Source organism: Echinops telfairi, unplaced genomic scaffold, assembly GCF_000313985.2.
Source record: "Echinops telfairi isolate 266 unplaced genomic scaffold, ASM31398v2 ScPeMD7_6;HRSCAF=24_1, whole genome shotgun sequence".
Taxonomy (NCBI): Eukaryota; Metazoa; Chordata; class Mammalia; order Afrosoricida; family Tenrecidae; genus Echinops; species Echinops telfairi.
In genome coordinates this window covers 18,158,183-18,180,997 of record NW_022103903.1, presented here as the reverse complement: position 1 = coordinate 18,180,997, position 22,815 = coordinate 18,158,183, and the positions used below count along the sequence as shown (strand labels likewise).

Genomic DNA, 22,815 nt, shown 5'->3' with positions numbered 1-22,815 from the left:
TGATTTATGTTATTCCAATAAATCTATAAGGTAATTATTGATACTCTCTTTTATGGAAGGGGGACTGACATTAAGAAAGATAAAATATAGATGATACTGAAACATTTGTACTCATCTGTATAATCTATGATGATATAACTTGCCCCAAGAGCAACCTGCTTTAAATAAGATCATGAGAAGAATGAGTAGTCTTTGTGTAAATCCCCACATTGTCCAAAGTTGACAAATAATAGAGAACATGGAATTCAATAGTATACTTTTTGTAAGCACATACTGTGAAATATTAAGGGTAGAGGCACAGAACTTTAACATCACTTCAGAAGTGGAAGACTGAGATTGACCACCAAAAACCCATAATGAAAGGGAAGGAACCCATCTCTCTGCTCATTGGCAACATTTACAAGACTCTCAAAATGTAATCCTGGGATACCTGAAATCCTAAACAAGTAAATAATCAGTACTCTCAATAGTTATTAATTGTTTCATCTATGCAGAAACATTCTCTTCAACATAAATCTATAACTGTTAGTAAGAACAGTTCAGTTGCATGTCAAAAGTTAAAGAGCTAAACTACAAGTGATATCAAATCATACTAAAATGCAAACAAAATACTGAACAAGTCAATAAGTGGCATTGATATGCAAAGTTATATATCACCGAATTCTCCTTGCACCATAAAACAATGACAACACCGAAAAACAAAACAAAACAAAACAAAAAAAAAACCAAAAACACCTACAGTATTTCTTTCTGTGTTTGAGAGAGTTACTCTTAATTAAACATCCACTAGAAGGGGGAAAGATCAACCTGAATAGGCAAAGCTCTGTCATAGTTTGAGAAGGAAAACAAAATAATAAATCGATAGATTAAAGAAATCAATAAACCTTCCTCAAACCAGTTATGGATGGCATCTTTCAGAATATGGATGTTGATATGGATTGAATTGTGTCCCTCTAAAAATACATGCTAAAATCCTAATTGCCAGTATCAGTGGCTATGTCTTCACTGGAAAATTAATCTAACATAAAGTCACACTCGAGTAGGATGAGCCCTAATCCAATATTATATATCACTGTAAAAAGAGAAGAAACATAGAGTGAAGACAAACCTGGGAAGATAGAGGCAGAGAACTGGAGCTCTACTACCATCTACCATGGATGCTTGGGAACACCAGAAGTTAGAAAGAGAAGACAGGATATGTCTCTGTGAACTTTCAGAGAGAACCTGACCCTGCTAGGGAATTTCAATTTTCTGACCTTGAAAACTTAGAAAACACATTTCTGTCATTTTAAGCTACACAGTTTGTGGCATTCTGCTATGGCTTCTGTGGGAAAGTAGTAAAGATGCTTTCTTTCTTGGTAATGGATTTATTATGCAAAAGGAGGCACTCATGAATAAGATAATTCCTTTGGAATTCTAAGGGAGAAGGACAGGTCCATAGACCCTGGCAGCCTGTGGAGGTTAACTCTCCAGAATCAGAGAAGGATTAAGTGATTTCTCTTCTGAAAAAAGGAAGCTCTCCCAGGTGATTTTTTTGAAAGAATCTCTGACTGAACAATTCAACTATTTGTCTTTAGGAAACACAGTGAAACTCAAATCCTTTCTCATGTCAATGAACCACCTTAGGCAAAGTAGGGTGCCTTCCATGCAGGCATCAATTCCGTAGTCGCAGGGTCATTTTAATGTTTGACACAGACCACCGCAACAACATACAGTGAATCAGACAAGTCTAGCGTATCCATCTCTAAAACAGCTTCCTTCCTAGCCTGGGCAAAATTTTGGACCCTGCATTGTATACACAGTGACCATTATAAAGAGTCACCTAACAAATCAGTTGTGTATTTCAATTTCAATTGTGACATGGGAAATCCAGAAGCTGGAATCAGTTTTCTGTTATTTCTATGCAAAATTTGAGCAAGAGAGAGAGATGGAGGAGCGGGGAAAGAAATATAAAAGGAGATAGGAAGCAGAGCAGTGATACCTGTGTTGTGAGCATTCTGTACCTACTCAGAAATGGGCACCTGACTAGAGGTGATACCTCTGTCTTTGTGCCTCAACTATTTGCTCTACTCAATTAAAAGCCAAAATTAAATTATTTTTTCAATTGGCTAATTATTCCAGTAATAAAGAGACTTTATGCATTTTAATGCTATCCCAATCATTGTCTCTTTGTATCAAACAGAAAGATATATCTTTATATTAAGGACACAAGTTGAAGAAACTATTCTAAATCGTTAGGTGCTTAATTATATAACAGGTGAAAATCAAATTAGTAGAGATTTTTAATGACGTTCACTAAATCTATCAACATGTACCATTTATATTTGTGTGCTTATTAAATCCTTTAGCACCAACTCAGTACCTTAGGAGAGCAAAAATAATAAAAACTAAATTAAACAAGAACCACAGCTCTAGTTAAATACATGAGGAATATAAAAATCAATGAGCTATTATTGTGGAATTCTAGCTTATTAAAAGTCTAACTCATGCATCTATTAGACACGTCAGTCATTTCTGTAGATTCTTTTATACTTTGCCTTTTCTGCTTGATAAGTACTTTTAAAAGTAACTCATATCCCTACTCTGTTTTATCCATCGCAGATGAGTATTTTTCCCTTCTGGCCTGGAGAGCCTTAGACAGTTATTTTGGTAACAGACTTCTTGGCAGGTACCGGGTCTCTTGTGCTCTGCCTTGCTCTCAGAAGCAGTCTTAATTGGCCAAGATCTCATGTGGTGGCATGTCCTTCACAGCTCATCCTTTAAACTCTGGAACAAACATTAATGAGTCACCTGAGAGGTGAAGTTGTGTTTATAAAATAAATTAAGATGTTAGAGAAACTTACTTTAGCATTTCATTTAATTTTTTTTATCTTAGTTTACTTTGTATATATTTATAAGTTTATACAAAAGCAACAACATAAATTAAAAAATCAGTAAGGCCTAAACTTGCAATTATATTATTGGTATAACTGGATATTAGGACAGTTTCAGGAAACCTAATATAGGCAAGCTGGAGAAGGAGGGACAGGCAAGTCCCTAGACAACCAGGATTTATTTGTACTTATAGGAAATATAGGGTGGGCTTAAACGACTTTCAGCAGAGGTGGAAAAATGATCAGCTTTTAAAAAAACTTTTTTTTTCTTGTCAGAAAAAAATACAATCAAATAACCTAAAAGCTATGTGAGAAGGATGGAAGACTTAAAGAAAGAGACTTTCCAGAAGGTTATCAAATTAACCCAAGGGGAGACATGGAGCAGTTTAACGAAAGGCTCTGGGTAGGGACTGTAAGCATGACTTGCAACTACTAGGACATGTTGGAGTTGAGGGCAAGTTCACTGCCCTGGATGCTTGGGTAGATGGGACTGGGTAGACTTGGATGCTTGGGTAGACGACATTCATCAGGGTAAGTTAATTACCTAAATATGATGAGCATGAGGAGACCCGGTATCATAGTGGGCTGCACTTTGGGCTGCAATCTACACGGTCAGCAGTTTGAAACCACCAGCCACCCTGTGGCGGAGCAACCTGCTCCCATAAACGGTGACGGTCTCAGAAATCCACAGAGGCAGTTTCACCCTGTCCGAGAGGGTCACCACGGGTCGTCATTGACTTGATGGCAGTGAGTATCACAAGCATAGAAAAGTAATTCATTTGGCTTTGACAGTTGAGATTTTAAATATTAGCATATAAATTTTCAAATATTTAATGACAATAGTATAATTGCAAGAGATACAGTAAGGAAAAAACCCCTGCTGCTCTTATAATCTAGTATGGGTACGTAAACAATAAATAGGGAGAGAAGTGGACAAAAAGGTGATATTTTCAAAGTGTAATATAGCTGATACAAAATAATACATGATGCAATGGAAAAGAGTAACTGAGAGAGATTTAATTTCTGAAAGGCGATCAAAGAAAGTCTATGTAAAGAACTGGCATTTGAGCCAGTGGCCAAGAAAACAATCATGAGAAGTTGAAGAGGAAATCCTTTCGGATGTTAAAACTGTGGCAGCAAGGATGAAAACATTTTAGCACCTTTGAAAGGTAGCAGAATAATAAAAGGGGAGTACGGTAAATGTAGTCAGAGGTTTTACCAATTTCCATGAGAAATTCACATTGACATGTACCATAATCATTTGGTTAGAAAACTTTGGACTTTTCAATTCGAAGAATATGAAGTGGATAAAATATACAAGATCACAAATATACAAGAATATTTGAAACCTGGGAGGGAATGAAAACATTAAAAAATATATTGTATTAAAAAAGAACCAAAAAAGGATGAAAAGAGAGAAACCAGCAGAGAAAAAAAATAAAAAGGTGAGAAAATTAAGATGGTGCATAGGAGATAGCAATTTCTAAGCTAAAAGGGAAAAAATTTTAGAAAGAAAAAAAGGTACCTTTAAATTATGAATAGAACATGAAAAGTATATCTAAACAAAATGCCGATGCAGATCATTGTTGAATTTTATGCAAGTTACTTGAAGTAGTAGATGAAAACTCTGCTTTCAGTCGAATAAGAGCCCAATTTGCTAGATTGAAAAGCAAATTAAAAGAGAAAAGATGGTAAAAGCAGATGAGACTTTTTCTGAGGTATTTGTTTTAAAGGAGAAAGATTGGACTGAGATGGGAAAAGTTTGACTGTGTGTATAAGTTGCATGGAAAGACTCAGGTGGAAAAATTACTCAGGCCCAAAAGGAGATGGGAAGGATCAAATGACCCTCCATAACTGGGATGATTACTCCTGAATATGAAGCATTTTTGACTGTCGCCATTTAAAACAATAAAAAACTTTATGTGAAGAAACCAAATATATTACATGAATTTAAAATACACTTACACACAGCAGCCTTATAGGATAGAGGAGACCTGCACGGGTCGGTGTCTGAGACTGCAATGTTTTATGGGAGTAGAAAGCCTCATCTTTCTCCTTCTGAGTGGCTCGTGGGCTTGAACTTCTGACCTTGCAGTAAGTCTAGATCTTTCCAAATACATTATAACATTAACAATCGGAATCTTTAAAGTATAATTAAGGTTTGCTGTTGTTTTAGGAAGGACACTGAGGAGACAGGTAAGACTTCTTGAAGTCCTTTAACTCATGCTATTTTTCATTCACCTAATATTTTTAGTCATTCTTGATTACTTACTAGATGATGTGCTGGCTAGTCAATTCCAGTGTTTCTGGTCTTTTGTTTGTTTGTTTGAACTCATGCATTCAAAATCTCAGTCACTGTCCTCCCTGCTCCTGATGCTAAAGAAAAGTTAACCATTTTTAGGTCCATGTAAGGTTTCCCAAATATAGTTTCAAATGATAAAATTGTTAAAAATCCAAGAATGTGATGGATTAAGAGTTTAATCCAAATTCTAGTCCAATGGATTCTAAAAAATGGCTGATTCATAGAGGTATAAGACTTAGAAGTCAACAACTTGTCTATTTCAAGATTTGGCTGTTGTTTGCAATTAGTGAAAGGTCAGGGAAGATTAACTGCCTACTTACTCTTGACCTAAAAAGTTCTTATCTTGATAGACTTACCACGATTCTCTTAAGTATAATTGTTCAAGGACTTTTGTACTTACTAGATTCCTTATTTTATTCTCCAAAATTTTTCTTTTTTATGTCTTTGTTAGTTTGGAGTTGATGGTTTTTGCTTTTCCTGCAGATATTGTGATAACTGCAGAGGGTCACTCACCTGATCAGAGTGTAATTCACCTGATTCTACTGATATTTTTTTAAGCTGAAAGATGCAAGAATTAGTTTGAGTTAGTTTTTTTACCAAGAAAAAAATCTAATATTCAAAAGTTAGAACTAGGAGAAAAATAATGAACGTGTAGCTAATTATATCCGTGAACACCTGCTTTCTTTGCCATGAGCTCAGAAGAACAGTATAAGTAAACATTTTTGACCAAAGATTACATAGAATTGCCCTGATCAAATAGAGAGGAAATTCAGGAAAGGATTTTAAACATTGCATGCACCCCAGAAACTATTAGTTTGACATTATCTTTAAGCCTTAAATAAAAAGTACCCTAAGAAGTCATCTCAAAAGTAACCAATAGTAAGAAAGATCAATCTTGAGCATTATATTCTAAAAAGAATTACCTATATAGTATAAAATTCATTACAGAAATTTGAAAGATTGGATAGGAATCTTAGAGGGAGTGAAGGAACCCTGCTGTTACAGTTAGTTACATATGGCGTTGCTAACCCCAGGGTCAGCAGTTCCAGACACCTACCCGCTCTGCGGGAGAAAGGTGAGGCTTTCTACATGCTTACAGAGTTACAGTCTCAGAAACCCACAGGGGCAGTTCTACCCTGGCCCTTAGGGTGGCCACAAGTCAGAATTGACTTGATGGCTGTGAAGTTTTAATTTTTTATGGGAAGGATACTTATGTTAATTAGGCAGGAAGAACTCAGGAAACAAAAGGTGAGAATTATTACACAACCTGAAGAATCTCACAATGTCATTAAATTTTACATGTAGAGACTTGAATTTATATGTTTTGCTTTGTATAACCTCAACAACAGCAAAATAAATACAAATTAGGAAAAAGTTTGCAGACACATACATGTGGAACTTCAGAGCTCAGCACAGTAATATCAACACAAAGTGCTTCCTAGTTTGAATATTAATTTATCAGAAACGATTCAAAGCTAGTTCAACAATATCTTCTTTTGTTCTAAGAATGATCTGTGTGGCACCTACCTATGATGGGTAGATCTTAGCCTTTTACCAATATACCAGTATACCTGCAGTATGAAGTATGGACTGTTCTTAACACTTATGAAGGGATGCTGTGTTAAAGAGGGAGACATTAATTGTTCTGTGATACACAGTTCGTAAGCATCAAAGCCAGCATTTGGACCCAGATGACCTTGCTGACACTGCAAAAATAAGGTCAAAAGGCCCTCCAAGAATAGCAGTCTCCAGCGGCTGGACTCAGAAGACCTGACTCCCCCTCGCTCCACAGTCCACTTTTCCTTGGACTCTCCTTTTTAGTTTCTGATACAGTAAGATAAGCTGCTCCTTATCTTAAGCACTGTCGAAACCATTCTCTGAATACTCTAAGCATGAAAAAGATTTGGAAGACACAAAGAGAAGAAAAGAAGGAAAATTGAAAGTTTAACTGATAAGTCCTTGTCTCAGATTCAACAATGATTACTAGCCATATAAATCGTGTTGTAAATCATATACGAACCGTAAGCCTTTCCAATCACCTACTTTTGTAACTTGTGAAAGGCTATGTTGATAAAGAGATATTTTCTTCTGTTAGTTTTCAATGATCCTTAATTATATCATAAAACAAGAGAAAAATATAGGAAAAAATAGAGAATGTTGTCTATTGCTCACCCGAGAAGCTGTGTTCCAGTTCTGATATAGGTTTTGATATTGCCTGGAGAACACTAGCCTTTGGAAACTCCACTGTCTACTCTTGCCTGAAGGTTTCTATCTACAACATAATGATCTCAAGTAACTGTGCAAGAATATATACCTAAGTATAGCAATAACAAGGGTTTTCTCTGAAAACAATTCCCACAATTAAACGATAAGCTATAATGAGAATTTCTCTTGTTCCTATTAATGAACTTAAATTCTATTCTTTAAAAAAAAGTAATTTCCCAGGCTGCAGTTTTCTGAAGAAAATGCAGTCAATATTTAAAACCAAAAAACCAAAATATTTTATTGACTATTGAATTGTCTTAAAAGTGTCTCATAAATTTTTATTAAATTCTATATTAAGAAAGACAAGTCTATGAAGCATGCCAGCTAAATTTAAGAAGCAACACATTTAGATCAGTGTGTTTAATGACTTTTTGTTATTGTTAGCTGTGACTGAGTCAGTTCCAACCCTGTGTACAACAAAACAAAATACTGTACCGTTAATGTCATGGTCACAATTACTACTGTGTTTGAGATTACTCATGCAGGCATTATTTCATTCCATCTCGTCAAGGTCTTCCTCTTCTCGCTGACCTTCTATTTTAACAAGAGTGATGCCTTTTCGTAGGGCAGGTCTCTCCTGAGAAATGCTTCACCATCCTAGCTTCTAACGAACCTTCTGGCTGTACTTGCGCCAAGATGGATGTGTTTGCTCTGGTGGCTCTTAGTGCTTTGCCAGCATCATAATGCCAGTGCACCAAAACTTGTCAGTCTTCCTTGTTCAATGTTCAACTTTGCCACGTATATGAGCACATTGAAAATGGCATACCTTAGTCCTCAAATTTATCACTTGCTTTCTACCACTTTAAAGAGGCCTCCTGCAGGAGATTTGCCCAATGTAATATGTCATCTGATTTCTCAACTGCTGCTCCCGTGCACATTGATTATGCATCTAAGCAAAATGAAATACTTGATAACATCAATCTTTTCTTTGTTTATCATGATGCGGTTTGTTGGTCCAGCTGTGAACGTTTGTGTCTTATTTACACTGAGTACAGTCCATAGAGAAAGCTGCATCCCTTCATCTTCACCAGCAAATAGTTCGAGCCTTCTTTCTATTCAGCAAGCAATGCTGTGTTATCTGCATATTGCAGGTTGTTAATTAGCCTTCTTTCGATCCTGATGCCACATTCTTCTTCATATAGTACAGCTTCTCTGATTATTGGTGCAGCATACAGATTGAGTAAGTATGGTGAGAGGATACAACTCTGACCGCACTTTTCCTTATTTTAAACCATATAATAACCCCTTGTTCTGTTTAAGCGACTACTTCTTGGGATATCTGCAGGTTCTGCATGAGTGAATTCCCATTCTGCTCAGTCCTCTTCAGAGTTTGTTACGATCCGTACAGTCAAAGAAACGCGATTGGATAGTCAAGAGGACACAGGAAGCATCTTTCTCATTTGATATCAGCAGTGATATCCCGCATGCCATGCCCTCTTCTGGATCAAGTTTGAGTTGCTGGGAGGTCCATGTGGATATACTACTGGAACGATTTTTGGATGAGCTGCAACAAAATATAACTTGTATCTGATTAGATTGTTCATTGATTTCTGCATCATGTTAGGTCAGCTCTTTTTTGGAATGGGTCCAAATATGGAACTCTTCTGGTTGATTGGTAGGGTACCTGTCTTCCAAATTTTTTGATACAGACAAGTGAAGGTTTCCACTGCTTTATCATTTTTTAAAATATTTCAATTGACATTCCATCAATTCCAAGAGCCTTTACATTCACTAATAAGATCACGTCTTCATTACATACTGCCTGTTAAAATGCTTAAACATAAGCTAATTATTTTTGGTACAGTGACTTTGTGTATACCTTTCACCTTCTTTTGATGTTTCCTGAGTTTTTCAATATTTTGTCCATAAAAATCATCTTTTAATATTACAACTTAAGACTCGGATTTTTCATTTAGCTCTTTCAACTTTATATGCTGAACATATTCTCTTTTCAAATTCTAAGTACAGCTCTTTGTACATTTCATTATATTTTACATTGAATTCTTTAGTTTTCTTTTGAAGTTTTCTTTTCAGGTCTTCCTCATTTCTGAGATTTGCTTTAGCTACTCTGTGATCAAGAGCAAGTTTTAGAGTCTCTTTGGGTATCCACATTGGTATGCTTTTTCCTGTCTTTTTAATGACCGTTTGTTTTCTTTGTGTATGGTGGGCTGGGTGTCTTTCCACAGCCCCTAAAGTCTTCTATGAGTTCTAAAAATGGTTCTATCCTGTGCTGTAGGGTCACCATGTGTCTGAATTGACTCAATGGTATTGAAGTTTAGCTTGTTTTCATCTGTTCCCACAGATGTAGGTAATTTGATTGCGGTGTATTGCGTGTGATGGCAGTCACAGAGTGTTGGTGAGAAAGAAGAGATTTACCATGAAGCTGTCAGCTTTCAACATTCTCTGATGTGACTGCCAGTTCCATTTCTGTTACCAAGACCATGTCTTCCAATTACTGCTCCTTCCTCTTTGTTTCAGTTTTTCTCATTCCAGTCATGACTGACTATCAGTGCATCTTTATTTACATGAAAGATCCACTTCAGAATGAAGAACTTGGCAGAATTTCTAAAGTGGGTCAGCTTTAGCGGTCGGTGAGTGAATTTGAGTAAGATTTGTATTAACTGGATTTCCTTATATGACTAAGATATTATCCTATCACAGACGCATTGGACTTCAAGACAGATCTTAACATTTTCTTTTCCTTTGAGAAAAAGAAGGAATGCTTTGAATGTGAGGAATGCTATGAAAGTCTTCTTGAAATTAGTCATTCCAAGAGTAGTAAATCATATGATTGTCTGATTCAACATGTCAATACCAATCCATTTCATCTCACTAATGCCTAGGATATCAATCTTTATGCATTCCATTCCATTTTTGATTGCTTACAATATTCTTAGATCCATACTTAGAACATTCCATGTTCTGATTATTAAATGGGTTTTTGTAGATAATTCTTCTCATTTTGAGCCACATCTCACCAGCAAATGAAGGTCCAGAAAGCTTTAATCCATCCACTTTCGTATGACCAGTTCTACTTTAAGCAGGCGGCTCTGCCTTAGGTGCATTTTGAGAGCCTTACCTGAGGATTCATCTTTTGTTTCTCTATGTTTCAACGGTTCACTGGTATTCATAAGGTTGTCAGTCTATCTGAGAATGTTCTGCTGCGATTAAAACAGATTTCAGTCGCTACTCCCCAGAAGTAGAAGACAGCCTATTTCTTCTTCACAGTCTGTTCTTTGTCTGGAAGCTCTGCTGAAACCTATTCATTTGAGTGATCTTGCTAGTTTTTGTAATACCAGTGACATGGCTTCTGGTATTACAGAAACATGCCAGTCACCAGCCTAAGATAACCGACAGACAAGCGGTTGCATATATATCATTATGTTATAGATTTTGTATCATATGTGGTATTATATACAGAATATGTAACTTTAAATAATTCTTAATCTATTTTTATTTTTACAGAGTTATATAGTACAAGCAACAATTTCCTATCAATTCCCCAGGGTAAATTTTCACTAAAATATTTATGTTTTTAGCAATATTAATTTACCGGTATAACGAAGACCTTATGCACATTTGCATAGCTTAGCAATGCACTGCTTTATTCACTTTTGTTTTTAAATGTAGAAATATGTCACATTACTTTAAAAACAGAAGAATGGAAATAATTTCACATTCTCTGTGCATGCAATAAAATGACTTTCACATTTACATTTAATAGTCTATTGGATCCTACCACCAAAATGTAGAGAAAAGTGAGAGGTGAAATGTGGACCAAGTGGAAAATACCTTCATGTTCAGACAAATGTCCAGGGGACTTGTACTTTGCTGCATCAGGTGACTTTTAGAGTTTTGTCCTCACACAATAAAATGTGCTGCTCCTAAATTGATTTGCCTTAAAATGGTCAAGTATCAAAACAACAAATAGAAGTTTTATCAATGCAAACTGCTTTTATTTCCTAAAGACAGCTAGCTCCTGGCTAGGGGAATTTTGCATGGATCCTTAACCAATGCTGGTAATTGAACATCCAGGATCAATATGGACTTTGAGAAGTAAGCATCTCCTTTGCGGGCTATTATAAAGTAGCTTTGAGAGAACAAAGGGACAGAAACTTTTTCTTGAAAAGTTTTCAAAGGCAAATCATATGGACGGTGCAGAATTCTGGCCATTTTCCTTTTTTAAATTTTCCTTCTAAATGTAGAATAAAGAGATGAAAACGGTTGACAGTAAGATTTCCAAATGCAAAATGGATAGACTTACTGGTACATGCCATAGAAGGTGGGTCTTTTTCGGCTCGGAAATAACCCTTCTCACACTGACAGACAGAAGTTGCTTCCATGTACGTTAGACTGTGTGGAGGGCATTTAGAACACTTTATATTCCCGGCAAATGCTTTATAGAATCCTGGTCTGCAAGCTGTGAAAACACACAAAACAATTATTTGTACTTATTTTCTCTAGGGTTCTTTTGTTTGCACATCTACACTATTTTAATTTATATACACACTGTCAGAGGTCAGTGGCACCTACAGACAGAAAAGCCAATATATTGTCATATTAATGAATGAAATTAGTTATTTAGCACTAGTAATGCAACTGCTAGAGCACATTTCTGCTGAACTTGTTGTTTTAAAAACATAAATCTTAAATGCACGCTCCCACACACATCCCAAAAGGTGTTTTTCAATTTGTAGAGAAACCAAACAAAACTCACTACCATCAAATCCATACGGCTAATAGCGCTCCTCATAAGACATGCCAAACGGCCTTTGGGTTTACAACTCTGCAAATGTTTAACAGGAGTAGAAAGTCCAGTGTTTCTCCTGAGGAAGAGCTGGTGGTTTCAATCTGCTGATCTTTGGGATCTCAGCCCAATGGGAAATCACTACCCCACCATGGCCTCACATTGCAGGGATGCCCACATTTGTCAGTAAGGGACATGATTTTGTGTTCTTCTGGGAGACAAAGTGCAATAAGACATGGTCACACCACTGAAAATATGTAATTACTGTGCACTAATGCATTTGAACAAAACATACCTAAAAGCTTATGAAAAGCATGATTTAACAACAAAAATCCATGAGTAAGGTTTCTGCTAATATCTTCAGAAAAGGAAAACATTTATGATTCAATGTTTGTTATATATGTAAAATTAATATCTAAATATATACAACCAAATACAATAACATATTCCAGAGGTGCATGAGGTGGCAAGTGCTGCTTTGGGGCGAGGTGACTACCATCCATTGGCATTAAGAGCATTGTATGTGCCACTGATGATTCTTCTCCAATAGAGGTAAACCAGAAGAAGTGGCAGGTGCACACACCGTTCCTGCACACACAGGTGCGCACACAGGCAGATGCATTCTATAACTACGTTACTTTTCCTTCTTGATGTTTCTCTTAAATAGGCTAATAGTTTGAGAACAGCAGAATTATCTTCTGTAAATTTTTGTTGCTGTTAGGTGCCATCGAGTTGATTCTAATGCATGCCAACCAACTGTATGCAGACTAGAATGAAATACTGTAGTCCTGTGCCATCCTCTCAGTCTTTTTATGTGTGAGCTCATTGTGGCAGCCACTGACTCCATCCATCGTCTATACAATCCAAGTATTATTAAGAAATTGGTTATTTGATATAATAACACAGTATCTTCTATAACTTGCTGGTAAATTAATAGATTGGGTTAATCAATAAAAAGTGGAATCATATAAGTATTTCTCTAATGTGTTGAAATTCAGAGTTACATATCTTTTTAAAAATTTTTTATTTTTAATCAATTTATTGGGGCTCATACAATTCATCACAATACATAGATCAATTGTGTAAACCACATTTATACATTTGTTGCCCTCATTATTCCCAAAATTTGCTTTCCTCTTGGGTTCCCGGAATCAGCTCATTTTCCTTTTTTCCCCTCCCCCTCCCTTTCTCCTCCCCTCTCCCCCATGCACCCTTGATAATTTATAAATTATTATTGTATCTTGTATTACACTGCCCGGCGTTTCCCTTCACCCACCCCTCTGCTGCCTGTCCCCCAGGGAGGAGGTTATATGTAGCTCCCTGTGATCAATTCCCCCTTTCTACAGCCCCTTTCCTTCCTGGTATCGCCACTGTCACCCCTGGTCCTGAGGGGTTCATTTGTCCTAGATTCCCTGCGTTTCCAATTTCCATCTGTACCGCTGTGCATCATCTGGTCTAACCAGGTCTGCAAGGCAGAATTGGGGTCATGGTAGTTGGGGGGAGGAAGCATTTAAGAACTAGAGGAAGGTTGTGGGTTTCATTATTGCTGTACTGAAACCTAAGTGACTCATCTCCCCACTACCCCTCTGCAAGGTATGTCCAGTTGTCTAGAGATGGGCATTGGGTCTCCATCACGCGCCACCCTCATTGACGAGGATATGATCCCCACCACCACCCCCCACCCCCGCCTTTGGTGTTTGAAGCCTGGTCCCTTCGGCCCTTCATGATCACACATCTTAATGCCAATAACATATGCATTATCCTCCCCCCACAATATGCGCTTTCCTAAGTGTTCTGTGGGGAAAAAATAGCATACTACCTTTAGAAAATTAGCTTGAAAGGGGGAAAGCATAATTGAACTAAAAAGGAATATATATAAGACATGAATTTATTAATATAAAAGGACAGCATGTAAATAATATAAAACTAATTCCACTAAATTTTCATTATCAAATTCTAATTTTAATTGAAAAAGTAAATTTTAATTTATAAGATAATATATCATAAATTATTTAAGAAATTAAACTTATATATAAATATATACCAAATAAATTTTTTCTACTTAATCATATAGTTTAAAATAAATGAATATATTCTATAGGATAAGTGTGCCACAGTTTTCAAAATACTTTTTAAATGTTGAAGCTTATACCATGTACAAATCTAAAAATCAATAATATATAGAGAAATACCAGACTAAACAGTGAATGCATAGTTTGAATGTGCTAAAGCTATTGCAAATGCTGTTTTCCAAGCCTTTTAGGTCACTTTTTAAATAAAACCATTTTAATCTAACTAATAATTTGCTTGCTACTGATTGCAACGCAATGAAAATCAAAATGCTGAAGTCAACATATGTACTAATGTGCTGGACACAAATGACGTACGTGCAGATTGTGATGAGTTGTATGAGCTCCTAATAAAATGATTATTTAATAAAAAATGCTCACAACTGGAATAATAATATAATAAGTGGAGAAAAAATTGAAGTTATCAAGGATTTATTTTGCCTGGCTCCAAAGCAATGCTCATGGGAGCAGCAGCCAAGCAACCAGATGGCACCAGGCACTGGGCAAGTCAGCTGGACAAGAGCTCTTGAAAAGGTTCAAGAGGAAGACTTTGAAGACCTAGGAGAGGCAGACCCAAGCCATGGTGTTTCCAATCACCTCAGATACAAGGGAAGGCAAGTGAGTGACTATGGACAATGTAGAAAAAGTTCATGTTAGTCGTAGGAAGATCTACGAATCCCTGCACAAGAATATTGCATGTCCAACATACTGCCAGAAAACAAACACATTCTTCATGGAGGACATACATTCAGAACTGTTCCGTAAAATAAAAATGATGAGTCTTTATCAAGAGAGACCAGTACTTGAAAAGGAGATAATGCTTCGTAATCGAGAGTATTTGCAAACAAACTAAAAAAGGAAGAGCATCAAGGAGATAGGTTGCCCAAGCGTAAGAACAATCGAACCATCGTGAGGATGATGCTGGACCAAGTGATGTTTCCTTATGTTGCACAAATGATCACTAAGAGTCAGAGCGGATTGGCTGTCACCTAACACCTAACAGCAGCATGCTATTGACTGCAATAAAAGGCTGTTTATTATATGTAAAGATGCAAAATGTATCAGATGTACATACAAAAGTGATAAGTATTCTGTTTTCTTCCTGTTGTTTGTTATTTAAATATCAGCTGTAAAGATTCTTTGGCACCTAAATTAATCTTCATATAAATTAATTTTTTTTTTGCAACAAAACACTCTCACCATTCATTTGTTTTCTTTGGTAACTAAGCCAAATATTTAAATGATTTCTTACCTCTCCTGCTTTCAAGTCACAGATAATTTTCTACCTCCTTTAAAATCTTCATAGAATACTTGTAATGTCTCTTAAAATACTAAGAATAGCTAATGAGACTTAAGTGTTACACAGAACAGACTACTAACTTATCTCAAAGAGTCTGCTCCTGTCCACTCTTATCCATGGTGCAGACAGTCATTTCTAATCCTTCTCTAGCTAATAAAAATATAAACCCAGTGAAATATATACAATAATTTCCATTAGTCACAAAAAAACAAGAAATATATAATTAATTTTAGTAATGAATTTCATTTAATCAAATACATATAATCAATGTATTTAAATATTTATATGATTTACATATTATATACTACTTTAGGAATATAACATATATTTTACATCGTCTCAAGACCACATTTCAAATGTCAGAAAACCTCCTATGGCAAGGAGCAACCACACTTCACAAACAAACTCAATGCCATCGTGTTGATGTTGACTCATAGCGACGCTCCACAACAAGCTAGAACTGCCCCAGTAAGTTTCTGACACTGTAACTCTAAAGGAGTAGAAAGTCCCAATTTCCTAAGAAGCGGCTCATGGTTTCCAATTGCTTACCTTGTGGTAAATACATAACTCTGATGGCACCAGAGTCCCCTAGCAACCATAGTGGGTACTACTTAATGTCCTCGTGCAAACACCTTTGATGACGTCCACCCATCTTTAAGATAAAGTTCAAAATATTTATCGTGGATATAAAGTTTCCTGTGTTTTGGAGCTCGCTCCATTCACTCGGAGGAGACTCCTCCTCTCTCCCATCACCTTGCTGAAAAGGTTTTTCACTTTTGTTGTCTATTTCAAATCAGCCGATATGATCTCATTGAAATAGACAACAAATCCTCCAGTCACTTTCCAATTCCAAAGCCAGCGTCCTTATACTTGCCTCTCAGGCATTCCACACAGTTTGCTCCCTGGCTGTTCTTGGCACTTATTTCTCCTGCTTCTTTCCTTCAGATAGTCTGCTCCAGCCACACTTCCTGCTTCAGAATTTTAGATCCTGGAAGCATATTCTTTCCACAGAATCTTCAACACTTGCTCTTGCCTGACTATCGGCATGGTTTTCCCACCCTTACATCAGTTGCTTTTTCCTTTCCTTTTTAAAAAAAATCCCACTACATCAATGAATCCAATTCTCGCTTCCTTTTAAAAATGTCCTCTTCTTCTGAATCAGTGTGTGAATATTCCGCTAATGGAAGACCTATGGGGAATCAGCATGACTACTCAGTGCATGTTCTGATCACGGCATAAGTTATCTCATCATTTACAGTTTTGCCTACTTGATTAATTGCCATATGTATGATAAGGAGTAGAGCAATCAGTAAGGGACTAATTGCAAGAGTGATTCCACTGTGGGTCAAAGATGGTTATTCTAACATTGCAATGCAAACTGTTATTTTTAAAAGGAAAAGAAAAAAGACTTTCTACTGGAAATTATTAGACCATGTGGATTTGGTTTCCTGCCTAATATAAAACTTAGAGACAAAATGGCTTTTGGGACTGTGATAATCTATATGAATTCTCAATTAAAATTTTGAGTACATCATAGTCACCTTTATAATAAGAAAATCTGAAAAAAATGAATTTATAAAATAGATGTATGTTGTTAAAATATTATTCTATATGTCATATTGGGTTCAGTTAATATTTAATTTACATTGAAGGATTCAATTGTCAACATTGTTAGAAAACCATTGTTCTAGGCCATCACACTCTTTAGATAGGCCATATTAAGAAAACAAGGCATATAACTCTTTTAGCTTGTGTAATACTATAGTATCACTTCACACCTCATAACTGTTGTAACTCCCCCATAATTTTGTATTAATAATATATCATTTACACCTATTGCTCCAAACTCATCATCCCTTGCTATAGAAACTTTAGGCTTCTTATCCAAATATACTAGACTGTTTTTTAAAGCTCCCTTAAAAGATAATTGCTATAAAGATGAATATATTTAACATGTATACTTTCAAAAGTTTATAGTTGCACACATACACATGAAGGTAAGTCAATGAGGCATTGCCATGAGACACACGAATGGGATTCTTCCTAACGGAACCTTTTAAGACCTTTTTCTGTGATCAGCAGACAGCTGTAGACAAGTTCTCTCAGTCATCGGCTGCTTCCGTTTCCTTGGAAGGCCTTACAAAAGAAGCCCAATCACAATATTGGCTCTCCTGGGGATCTGCCATGGCAGTGAAATTGAAGTCAGAGAGGTCAGCTCGGCTATTACAGAAACTATTTCTGGGAGGAGGTTCTAAAACTATAATCTTGATGGATTGTCTTAAAGGAGTCAGGACCATCCTGAGGAATTATTATGGAGAAGTTTTTAGAAAATTGAAAACTGCTTTGGTGAGAAAAAGGGCAGAAAAGTTGGATGAAGGGATTGTTTTCGATCAAGACAATATACTTGCTTATCCTTTGAGTGTAGTATAGCATGTTTATGATAATTTCATTGGAAAGCTTTACTCCCTCTTGCCTGTAGGCTTGATCTTGCCCAAACTACTTTTATTCCTAAACTCAAAGCACTATGAAAGGGAACATGATTTGAGTCCATTAAGCATGCTGAAACTGTCAGTTTTAATCTTTGGGGAAGGATTTGAGAGATAGAAACAGTGTCTTCAGAAGTGTATAGATTTAGATGGAGGATATGTCAACAAACAGTGGCTTTACAATTTGGCATTTTTAAAAATAATAAAGGTTTGTACTATTTTACAGTATTAATTTTTTACTTATTCTCATATACCTGGAATGACAATCAAGATAGTAAACATATTTATAAACCTCAAAGGTTTTCTTGTACCCCTTTATTCTAACCTACTATGTTTGTTAATGTAGGTGGTATATAATAGACTTTTTTCTTAATCCAATCTGGAAATCTCTGCCTTGTAACGCTTATGTCTAGATAAGGGGTCGGGGAATTTGGGGACAGAAAAGCCAATTCTGTCCCTCACAACAATTTAAAAATCAATTCTAGAGCCATAAATATATTTTCACAGACAAGTGAAATCACAATTACCTGAAAAAGTACCTTTGAAAATGTTCAATATTACTCCAGAACCACATGTTCTTACTGAAAGAGCCCAATTTGTTGATATTTGGTTCATATCATTTATAACAAAATGCTACTACTTATATCTTTAGGTTGAAGTTTATTTTGTTATCTGTTTTCCTTTTACTTAATCTGTTCCCTTCCACTTATCCTCCTTTTATACCTTTGGGATTAATTGGATACTTTTGACAATTCTATTTCCTCTCCTTTGTGGATTTATTAGCTTATTAGAAAAACCCAGGGGAGGGTTGCTGCAGGATTCTGGCATTCTCTTTCAGAGAAGCATTGTCTTCTCTCAAACTTTCTTGTGATATCTGGCTGCCTTGGCCTCTCTGCATTCTCATATCTGTTTTCTCAATCCACAGAAGGATTCTTCTGGGCATTATGTCAGCAACCACTTTCCCTATTCCATGGGATGGAAACTCTATCAGGCAAAAAAGAAAAAAAACCCAAAAGATTAAGATCATTATAAGGCTTTACTACTTTGTTCCTCGTCTTTCCTAGTTCACTGTCCTCCTTGCTTTTGGTCTTATATCTTGAAAGTTATTTTTTCTTCCTGCGTCTGGACCTTCTTGGCATATATTTCATACATTAGGCATCACCCCAGCTTGCATTTATTTTAGCCAGAAGATATTCTTCCGTACAAAAAATCAAACAGCCTAAGTTTCCCTAATTTTACTGTTCTGATTATTTCCATTTTGCACTTCCATCTATAACGCCTATCTTTTATAGAGCATGTTAGGTAGGCCAGCATAGGACTGGAGGATGTCCATTAACGCGTGCCCAGAGGGCCAAGCTAGGGAAACAAAGGAGGGCGCACCGCACATGTTCAGGGTTCCCGCCGGTAGGCAGGGGTGGGCGTGAGCTTGAATTGGATCACCTAGCCAGGTAAATTCAATTCAGCCAATGGGGTCGATCAGGGGTTGTCCACCACGCCTCCCTGTGGGATCCTTGAAAAGGCAGAAGCCTGACGGGAGAACTCAGATGGGAGGAGAGAGAACTTAGGCACAGAGAGCTTTGGCAGGGCTTTGGGACACGCTTTGTGGGACGCAGAGCCGCTCCCAGCTAGGCTGCATGTCCGGGAGGAGCCCCTTGGGTGCCGTGTAAACCTGAAACTTCTTCTAACTTTCATAAAACTCACTTCGATCACGAACCAGGCTTTGGCGTGAATTCTTTCTCGCGCAGAGCCAAAGACCGAGGTATAAATCTAGCTCCAGAGAGATCTAACAAGCACACTAGTGTTTCAAAGAAATACATAGCACTGAAAGTCCAGGGTTATTTACATATATGTTTTCAATTAAACTTTAACAAAGGTGCTGATCCATCAGAAGAAGAAAGAATTGCCTTTTTTAATAAATGGGGATTGGACAACTGGATTTTCACATGTGAAAAAACACTGAATGAAGTTAGACTAGATTTAACACCATATTAAAAGACAAAACAAAACACTGAACCAAAAATTGGATCAAATTCCTAAATCTATGACCTAAAAAACATATTTTAGAAAAAAAAATAGTGGTCATATTTCAGAACCTGTTCCTCAACAAGAGGTTGCGTTGTGAAGTGCATGAGCCCTCTTCCTTTTAATTAACACCTATTGCAATTTTGTGTTTATCGTAACCTCTGACTCGCTCTGCATTTTCTCCTCATTTCACCCCCTAATTTCAGTTCTTGTTAGTTGAAACTTTTAAACATGGGACCAATTTCATCTTGTTATACAGAGGATAGCTATGAATTTAAACTGACTTGAAGACACTGAATAAAAACAACGCAAGTATCAGCGAAGTGTCTTCAGAGGATGGATGCAACTTATATCTTCAATCAACTATATTTAAAAGAAATTTTGTGGATTTATAAAGAGACTTTTCCCCAACTCTGTCTCTCCCAAAGAGGTGTCAAACATTATAGGTTATTTGCCAGCATATGGTGGGAGGTCAGATGCTTAAAGACATCTTCCCTGAAGGCAGTCAGTTGCCAGACAACTGTCTGGTACAAGAGGGGCCCACTCCCTGATGTTAAGGACAATGGGCTACTTCTCCCTAAAGGCTTGTGACCATTAGCTTGGTTCCTGTAGGTGGGGTTTATATCCTACTGATAATGGTTTCTATGGAGATCCAGAGAACAGGTCAAACCAGTTCAGTGACATCCAAAGTTAAACTGCCATCCTGAATCTATGATTGGCTCTTCTTGTCAAATGTATACCCCGAATCCTTCTTTTTCCTATTGCGTGTATATCCCTAGATTTACTCCCTCTCATTGCTGTATAACCTATAGTGCAACCCCTTTCTGTGAAGTACGTCTTTACCTGTAATTAGGGGGCTTGCATGCCCCCCCCCACCAAAGGTATATAGGTCTTGGTTAGAAATAAAGGGCACTCTCAGGCTCCCCTCTTGGCCTCTAGTTGGTTCCCTCTCTCTTCTCCCCTCCTTGCTCTCCCTTTCCCCTTGTCCTCCTTCCCTTCCCTCTCTCTCCACTCCCTTCCCTCTCTCTCCACTTGGATCACCAAGTGAGGCTGAGGTGAGCATGCTACTATGAAATGTGTCTGACTCCATTATTTCATCTCTCTTCTATCTCTCATGCTCTTTATGACTTTACTACAATCTTTACTTATTATTGTTGTACAATAGAACCTACCAGACCCATGATGATGTGTTAGGAAGGGTACCCTGACAAAAGTTATGATCTTTTTGAGTTTGTAAATGTGTAACTGACGGAGCATATTTAGTAGAGAATAAAAATAATATTTATGAAATATTTATAAGTGAATTTCATTGAATATAATAAAATACTTAAGATTTATTGTATATTATGTACTAAAATAATAGTAAGAGTATAAGAATAAATTTAATGTAATTTAGTAGTGAATCTATAAAATGTAAAACAGATAAATATTCTCAAAACTCTACAATCTGTAATCTCAGTTAAAACACATCATGTAGGGAGTCTAGAGTAGCACAAAAGGAGGGCTGGTGGAGTAGTGGCTTATGCATCGGGCTGATCAACAAGATCAGCAGTTTGAAACCACCAACTGCTCCTTGGGAGGAAAAATGAGAAAAACTCTTTGCTCCAGTAAAGAGTTCCAGTCTCAGAAACTCGCAGAAGCAGTTCTATTGTATCCTACAGGGTCATTGTGAGTCAGAATTAACTCAATGGGAATGTATTAGAGTGGGACAAATAGTTAAGCACTTGTCTAGTCAAAACGTTGGCAATTTGAACACACCAAAGTTCACCTTAGAAGAAAGACTGACATACGGCTTCTGAAACACAATAACCTTAAAATCCTTAAAAATTATCTGACTTGAATAGTTAAAACCTTCTCGGTTGATTCCCCCCTCTGATGCATGCTGGACCTCATTTGGTTTTCAGCATTTTCTGTATTTTTGGTTTGTTTTTGTTTGTTCATATTAAGGTATACCCCAGAGGTGTTATGTCAATGGAGGTCACCTGCTTGAAGTTGTGTTACATGTAGTGGTTAACAGGGTTCTATAGAAAAACCAGGACACCTATGGTCTAATATCTATAGAGATATATAGATATGTATAGATGAAGGAATACAACAGCGAATTAGTCACCACAGCAGTACAGAGGGCTCAGTTCAACTCACTTCCATGGATCACTTAATATACAGGAAGTCCTTCGACTCATGAGGGCTGCTGGGTCCAAGGTCAAGGAAGCAGACAGCTGAGTCTTCCCCAGAGCAATGCAGGCAGTCTGGGCACAGGCAGCAAGCAGCAGGGCAGGTCACCAACAGTCAGAAGCTCAGTAGCTTCATGAAGCAGGCCCAGATAGGATACTGAACTCAAGAAATGCAAGTCAATTGGATCCAACAGCTCAACGAAGTACACACCATCAGCATGGAAAAGCAGGTCTTGAAGGAACCTAAAGTTCTAGCAACACAATCCATGGGTTGGTTGTCCCACAGGTAGTATAGCTTACAAGTTGAGGCAAAGAATTAGCTAAAGCAGCCGCACACTGGTCCAATCACCAGAGAGCAAGAGAGGGAAGGGTGGGCCTTGCCAGGCCATGTATCTTTTTGTCCTCAAAGCAAACTGCGACCTTATTTATCCCACATGTTCCTATTGGTCAGGTTGGCACAATAAACCTACCTATCACATGTGTTTTTCTGGTTGAGTTAGTTAATTGTGCCAGCCTGGCCGATAATCACATGTGGTGCTGGTTGAAAGGCGGAGGGATAAATGGGTGGTGAAGCCTC

At 37.1% G+C, this 22,815-nt stretch overlaps 1 protein-coding gene across 1 annotated transcript in view; it reads right to left on the bottom strand.

Moving 5' to 3' along the window:
- EPHA6 (EPH receptor A6) overlaps positions 1–22,815 on the bottom strand; it is a 1,133,516-nt gene that overhangs the window by 649,557 nt on the left and 461,144 nt on the right. Inside the window, exon 4 of the mRNA XM_045286264.1 lies at positions 11,705–11,860. Coding sequence (XP_045142199.1) covers positions 11,705–11,860 — 156 coding nt within the window. The remainder of the gene's footprint in view (positions 1–11,704; positions 11,861–22,815) is intronic.